This window comes from Bison bison, unplaced genomic scaffold, assembly GCF_000754665.1.
Source record: "Bison bison bison isolate TAMUID 2011002044 unplaced genomic scaffold, Bison_UMD1.0 scf7180017864280, whole genome shotgun sequence".
Taxonomy (NCBI): Eukaryota; Metazoa; Chordata; class Mammalia; order Artiodactyla; family Bovidae; genus Bison; species Bison bison.
Window position 1 is genome coordinate 6572710 of NW_011494852.1, and position 7830 is coordinate 6580539.

The 7830-nt window shown below is 50.6% G+C and overlaps 1 protein-coding gene across 1 annotated transcript; it reads right to left on the bottom strand.

Annotated features, from left to right (window-relative positions):
- Window positions 1-383: 383 nt before the first annotated feature.
- On the bottom strand, window positions 384-7346 carry LGALS4 (lectin, galactoside-binding, soluble, 4). The gene is made up of 11 exons (XM_010849198.1): window positions 7248-7346; window positions 6837-6925; window positions 4902-5106; window positions 3927-4061; window positions 2170-2196; window positions 2038-2064; window positions 1886-1924; window positions 1456-1485; window positions 1076-1164; window positions 715-880; window positions 384-633 (listed from the first exon to the last, which is right to left on the bottom strand). Exons 1-11 carry the CDS (start codon window positions 7290-7292, stop codon window positions 487-489), a joined length of 999 nt encoding a protein of 332 aa, XP_010847500.1. The 5' UTR covers window positions 7293-7346; the 3' UTR covers window positions 384-486.
- Window positions 7347-7830: the final 484 nt, after the last annotated feature.

Sequence of the window (7830 nt, forward strand, 5' to 3'; positions counted from 1 at the left end):
ACATAAAAACATAATATGTTGTTTTTTCAGGTGCTATTTCTGTGAAATTTCTCAAGGCTGTAAAAGTACATTATTAGGAATTCCCACTACAAGACTACACAGTGGTTGAGCATGGGAACCAGACCACCTCGATTTGAATCCTGGTTCTGCCATTTAAGGACTCTGTGACCTTAGGCAGTGAACTTCATTTTTCTTTGCCTGTTTCCTCATCATTTACACATGGAAGATATTAATAGTTCCTACCTACTGGCATTGTGAGGAGTGAATGGGTTGATACACTCAAAGGCCTAGGTTTATTATGATGAGAAGATGGATGACCAGATGACTGGATGGCTGAATCAAAAAGAAAGAGACAATGAGGGAAGTGAATGGAGTCACATACATTCATGAGACACCCTCAGACATTTTATTAGGGGCTTAGAAAGGGTCCACCTAAAAATCCAACCATTCCTCTGTGTTCCCAAGGGTTATGGCCCCAGGAATAGATCAGATCTGGACGTAGGACAAGGTGACATCACCATGGATCTCCACCAAGTCCACCCTCTGGAAGGCTGAGAGGCGATGGGAGAAGTCGAAGAGGTGCTGGCCATTGGCATACACCTTGAAGCGATCTGTACCACAACGAACAGACAGCTGCAGGGAGAAGGGCAGGTATGAGGCCAGGGCCAGGACAGACGCTTCAGAGGGAAGCAGGGAAAGAAACCCCAGACTCACATCAAAGAACTGTCCAGGACCAAATGGGTTGTAGGAGACCTTCCTCTCCTCAGATCCCCAAGAGCCATTCAGAAAGCTGTTCCGAACCACAGCGCCCTCGGTCATGCGGGGGTTAATGTGCAGAGCCACGTCCCCAGAGGATCCCACCTTGAAGTTGATGACAAAGCTGGGGCAGAGAGGAAGGCAGGAGTAAGGTGGGGGTATGGGAGGGGGGCTGGGGGAGCACCTTGCTCCCCAAGGAAAGAGGGAACTGGGGCCTGGACTCCGGGGTCTCCAATGGAGGAGGGGGTTAGGGGTTCAGACTCCTAGGTTTGAGCGATGATGGTGACAGAGATTTCACATCTCAATCTAGATTCTGTACCTCTTGGCTGTAGGAGGTATGTAGCCCTTGATAATGATGGTTCTTCGAGCTATGAGCCCCCCTTGCAGTCTCCCATTAAATGGCACGGGCTGTGGAAAGAAAACACAACACTCCAACATCTCTCAGGTCCCCAGAAGCCAGAGGCAGGGACGAATTTTCAGAGAGGAGCATTCACTTATCCTGGGAAACGCTCCAAACCTCCAAGCCCCACCGACTCCGACCACCAATTCTACCCTCTCCCCACCCACCTCCTGTCCCAAATGTGCTCTGCCCGTTCTGTTTCCAAACTTCTCAGGGCTCCCAGTGGTTCAGGACCTCCCACTCCTGTTTTCCCACAAACTGCCCACCACAGAACCCTAAACTCCTGCCAGAGACCTTACCGGGTTGAAGGCTGGGGGTCCCTCCATGGTCTGTGAAGTGAGGAAGAGGAGATACTATTCTGTAATATTCGACAAAAATTAGGGAACACCTATGGCATACAGGGGCAGTCCCTAATGGCTCAGAGGTAAAGAATCCACCTGCCAATGCAGGAGATGTGGGTTCAGTCCCTGAGTGGGAAGTTCGCCCAGAGAAGGAAATGGCAACCCACTCCAGTATTCTTGCCTGGAGAATCCCATGGACAGAGGAGCCTGGCGGGCTACAGTCTATGGGGTCACAAACAGTCAGACACGACTGAGCGACTAAATGACAACAACAGCTACTACATGCAGGCATATCTCTAGGTGCTGGATTAATACAACTGGGATCCAATCTGACCACCCCCAACTCTTACCACCCAACACCCAAATGGCCATACACTGTCCCACTTACAGGCAGTCTGCTTTGTTGTTGATAGTACTGTCCGGGACTCTACATGGATAGAAGGAAGACATGAGTGATGAGAGGCTGGGGGCCCCAGGGCCTCCTCAGCCACTGAACCCCCACCTCGAGGGGAAGTCCATCACCCACCAGCAGGTACTTACTGGGTACGCCTGAGCAGACATGGGCATCTGTGGAGAGAGGAGAAGGAGGCAATGAGGGGAGCCCCAGGGCCGTCCTCAGCCACTGAACCCACACTTCGAGGGGAAGTCCATCACCCACCAGCAGGTACTTACTGGGTACGCCTGAGCAGACATGGGCATCTGTGGAGAGAGGAGAAGGAGGCAATGAGGGGGGCCCCAAACTAGGGCCTGGAAGGTGTCAAGGATGCCTGCCCCAGGGCAGCCCGCCACCACCATCCATGGGAACTCTGGGTGTGCCCAGATGGCTCATTCATGGCAAGGAACTCATCAAGTTTAGGGATCTTCAGTGCACCTCTCCCCACCCCTCTAGGACAAGGCTGATACCTGCCCCCTCCTGGCTTCCTGCTGTCCCAGGACCCTCATCCACTCCTCACCTCCCTCCTCAATCCAGGAGTCCCGCAATAAAGTGAGCATCCTCAGAACACCTCCCAAGCCCACATAATACTCTGCTCACCTCATCACCAACCACGATTTGCCCCTCACTCTGCGTGACCACCCTGAGGCAACCAGGGGTGCTTTTACCAGCCAAGTTCCCATCTCTCCCCTGTCTGTCTCAGGCATTTTCAGTCTGTGTGAGACTCTCTCTTTCTCAGTCTCTGGCTCTCCCTGCCTTTGTTTCTCTCTCACTTGCCCTCACCTTCTCAACTGTGGCTTCTTGTGCCCAGAAAACCTTTTCCCCCATCTAGACAATTTTTATTTACCCTTTCTCTCTGTTTCTAATGAACTCCTTTCTGCCTTGACTTCTGTGTTAAGCCAGTTTTAAAAAATAGCTTCATTTTTTTTTTTCTCCTGCCTGTATTGTGCATTTGGTGGGATCTTAGTTCCCTGACCAGGGATCAAACCCAATTGCTCAGCAGTGAAAGAACAAAGTCATAATCCCTGGACCACCAGGGAATTTCCATTTTTTTTTTTTTTAAGATACATTGATGAGGGAATTCCCTCATTTTTGGCAGTGAGGCCAAAAATAAATAAATAAAAACTAAAAAAATAATACAATACATTGATGGAGCGCAAGAGTAAAATGAGGTTACCCTAGGCCTGAGGTTACCTATGGATGAAGACATTCCTCACTGGGGAGGCAGAGTGGTTTGATCTGTGCCTCTGCCAATTACAAGCTCCAAGACCTTGGGCAAGTTACTTAAGCTCTCTGTGCCTCAGTTCCCACATCTGTAGAATGGGGCTGATGATCGTCAGAGAGTACTTTCCCCTGGGAGGGACTGGGGGACTCACAGGTTGGGAAGGGGAGAGCCCTCAGCTAAACAACATGCCAGGGGTATGGAGTTTGAGCTGCTCCAAGTGGTGCTGCTGGGAGGGTTCTAGTGCCTGTATTTTGGTGGCCAATCGTTCACTATGGACCTGGGAGTGGGTTTCCTGGTCGCTGGGTCTGTGCTTTCTGACTCAGCTCACACACCTATGTCTCCTTCAGAAAGTCCTTCCTTAAGACCCTGCAGGGAATTCCCTGATGGTCCAGAGGTTGGGAGTCTGCACTTTCATCACCAAGGGCCAGGGTTCAATCGCTGGTCAGGGAACAAGGCTCTTGTAAGCCAAGTGGCACAGCCAAAAAAATAAGTGAAAACAAACAAAATGATGGTGTAGAAAATGGTTCAAATACCTTAGAAAAAGAAAGACTCTCCAAATCCCCTGTATACCTCCCACCCCCGCACTGACCACCTGTGGCCACCACCATCTGGCAACAGAGCCATCTTCCCAGTAGATTGTCTTGGTTGCCGCTGGGTCCATGGAATCACCCAGCGGTGGGTCTGGCACAGAGAAAGTGCCCAGGAAATAAGTAAACATGGGCACGAATTAAGGAAGGAAACAAGCAGACAGGAGAGAGAGACACCACACACCTGGTTTGAGGGAGGCTGGCCTCCAATGAAGTTAATTGATTGAAGCATCAGGTCGCCATCCACATGCAGGTGGGTGACCATCTGCAGCGGGATCCGGTGCTTAAACTCATGGAAGGGAGTCCCATTCACCACCACCTGGAGGGCAGGGGTAAGGTCAGAGTCGGCACCCATGACCTTGGGAAGGCAGAAACAGGAAGGCAGAAACAGGAAGCAGGCAATAGGGAGCTTTTTGACATGGGGTCAAAACAAAAATATTTATGAATGAAATTATATGATATCTAGGATTTGCAGTTAAATGATAGGGGAGGGGAAGTGGCAGGTAGAGATGGGAGCAGACAGACCTGGAGTTGACAGCTATCAGCCCTGGCCCAGGAGAGGAGGGTTTCCCACAATTCGGTGCTTCCTTTTGCGTGTGTTTGGGCTTTCCTAGTGGCTCAGAAGTTAAAGAGTCTGCCTGAAATGGGGGACACCTGGGTTCGACGCCTGGGTCAGGAAGATCCCCTGAGGAGAAGGGCAACCCACTCCAGTATTCTTGCCTGGAGAATTTCAGGGACAGAGGAGCCTGGCGGGCTGCAGTCCATGGGGTGGCAAAGAGTTGGATACGCCTGAAGCGACTAACACAAATCTCAATCTCACAAGAACACAGAGGGGCAAGATGATAAACGCGAAACATGTCAGAAGGGTCTCCACGGTGGAGGAATGGGAATAAGAAAAAGAGATGAGAGAATTTGTATTTAAAAAGTTCTAAATGAAAAAAAAATTAAAAGAAAAAGAATTGGCTAATAGGCAGGAAAGAAGGAAAAGAAAAGAAAAAAGGGAGGAGGGAGGGGAAAGGGAGAGAGGGAAAAAGAAGAAAGAAACGGCGGGTGGGAAGGAGTAAGGGAAGAAAGGCAGGCAGGCAGGCAGGCAGGAAGAAAGGAAGAAAAGGAGGGAGGGAGGAGCGGGGCGGGGAGGCCCCGCCCCCACGGCTCTGACCTTGAAGTGCTCCGTCATGACCATGAACACCAGCTCGAAGGCCGCGCCCTTGCGGAAGGGCATGCTCATTTTCTTCTCCTCCTTGCCCCACGAGCCGTTCTGCTTCGAGTTCAAGACCACCTTATCCCAGCCATCAAAGCGGGGATTGAAGTGGAAGGCGACGTCTGCCCCTTGGCCCTGCCCCACCTCGAAGTTCACAAAGAACCTGGCGGGACACGGAGGGCTGTACCCCTGGCCGCACTCCAAGGGGCAGTTTCCCATCGCTACCCCATCGCTTACTCCCTGTCCTTATGAGAAATCCTTCCCCCACCCAGTTTCAAATAGGACCAGCCCTGGGACTCCTGCGTTTGCCCCGACAAACTTGAATCTATCAGTTCAAGTCTCTTTATCCCCGTCCCCAGTTCCTGAAGCCCATTCCCCAGGTGCAGCCAGAGGGACTCTCAGTTCAGTTCAGTTGCTCAGTCCTGTCCAACTCTTTGCGACCCCATGGACTGCTGCATGCCAGGCTTCCCTGTCCATCACCAACTCCTGGAGCTTGCTCAAACTCATGTCCATCGAGTCAGTGATGCCATCCAACCATCTCATTCTCTGTCGTCCGGAAGACCCAAATCCGAGCACTTTTCACAGCTCATTTCACATCAGCATCCCACAAATTACCGCAAGGATGCAGGCACACACCTGCCTCAGGACTTTGCACTCAGATACACCTCAGACACACCCCAGACTCCCTCCCTCACCTCCTTCAGGTCTTTGCTGAAAAGTTCCCTTCCCTGGCCACCTTATTTAATGGGACAATGCCACATCCTCTCCCCCACATCTGTTCCCCATCTCTCTTCTCTCCTTATTTGTCTCCATAGCATTTATCACCATTTGCCAAATTGTATATTTGAGTTAAATTTATTTTTTATCCATATCCTCTACTAGGATGTCAGCTCCAGGGATCTTTGTCCTGTTGACTGCTCTGTTCCCAGCGTCTAGGCACAGAGTGGGCGCTCAGCGGACGTATAAAAAATGAACAAAGAAACGATGATCCTATTTTAAAGCCATAAAAAAAAATCTAAGATATTTGGCAAAACTAATACAATTATGTAAAGTTTAAAAATAAAATAAAATTTAAAAAAAAAAAAAATCTAAGGACTTCTCTGATGGCCCAGTGGTTGGGACTCTGCCTGCCAGTGAAGGGGACACGGGTTCAATCCCCGGTCTGGGAAGATTCCACATGTGCCAGGGCGACTAAGCTCGTGAGCAGCAACTACTGAGGCCATGCATCACAACTATTAAGCCCGAGCTCTAGAGCCTGTGTTTCACATCAAGCTAAGCTACCACAATAAGAAGCCCGCACACTGCCACTAGAGAGTAATGCCCCCTCACTGCAACTAGAGAAAAGCCTGTATGCAGCAATGAAGACCCTGGGCAGCCAAAAGTAAATAAATTAATAAAATAACATTTTTTTAAAAGCTAAGTTATTGTAGCACTGATTATACTACTTTACACATTTTACACATTGAATCCTCAAAACTCATTTTATAGATGAGAAAGTAAAGCACACAGAGCTTTCCCAGTCACACTGTTGGTAAGTGACAGATCTGGGATGTGAACTCAAGTGGACCAGTTCTGAGCCCATGATCTTAATTCATGCTATCATACCCATCAATTCCAATCCAGTGTTCCAAGTTTGGGGCCACCTGTCATAGTGAGTCTCCCTGACACCTCCCAGTCCCGAGGGTCCCCCTCTTGATCTGATCACCAAACCCTGGACTCCCCAGACCAGGGCTGGTCTTTGGCCATCCGATGCAGTGACATAGAGTCCTCTTCTCAGCCAGGGTGGAGGAAGGGAAGTAGGCCTCCTGCATTTGGGCTGGAAGCCCCATTTGTAGTCACCCCCTTCTCTCCCCACTTCCTCCTTTGCTCGCCTGGCACAGGTGAGGGTCTTACCTCTTCATGTGCTCGCTAGCCACTCCTTGGATGTAAATGGACATTCCAACTCTGAGACCTCCTGGGATGGGGTTGTGGTAGGGCAGCGTCTGCAGATGGGGTCGGGTGAGGGGCCTCAAAGGCCATCTCCCTATTGCAGCCCTTACCACTTATTCAGAAGCCCCTCCAGCCCCACTCCATTAAGCAAGGGAGAGGAAACCAAAGTGGGAGGGATCAGTGAGATGAAGAGAGCTGAGTTAGAGATGGAAGCAAATAGCCTGAGAGTCAGAGTGGGAGTAAGTCAGGCTCCAGGGTCACTACTGGGTAAATCAGCCCCAAGGGTCACAGATGGGTGCCTCTGAGGCTCAGGATGAGGATAAATTGGTGAGTGGAGGTCCGGGTGGAGCTAACCCCGGGGTTAGGGTATCTCACCGGGTTGTAGGTGGGCTGATAGCCTGGTGCAGGGACAAAGGCCATCTTTAGAGGCTGGGCTGGTGACTTCTCCTGTGAGAAAAGCTGCAGGAGTCGTGAATGGTGGCAGCTAGCAGGTGGTGGGTGGCTCTTATAGCTGAGGATAAGGGTGTGGCTGGCAGGGCAGGGTCCATGGTGGGGTCTCTCTTCTGCACATCCCAGGCTCCCTTCTCTTACCAGCCTCACTAGTGACCAACCAGCATCCAGATCACTGGGGCCACACCTGGTGCAACTGAGCTCAGAGCCGCTCTAGGCTCTTTTGTAAAGAGGAAGTGCTGGTGAACTTTGGCCCTTATCAGAGCCCATAAAACCTGACTGGACCTTTGTTAGCAGAGGGAAGGTGAGGCCAGGAGGGTTGGGCAGGGCAAGGCTAAAAGGAGTGGCTCAGAACAGATGGGCAATGAAAAAAGTGAAAGCAGGGAGGACCTGGGCACTCTTGGTACTCCCAGGAACTGTGAAAAGACCTAAATTTATTGCTTGCCCACTGCATGGCTCTACTATGTACATTATATTGTGTATGTAGTGCTTTAGATCACCAACTTCT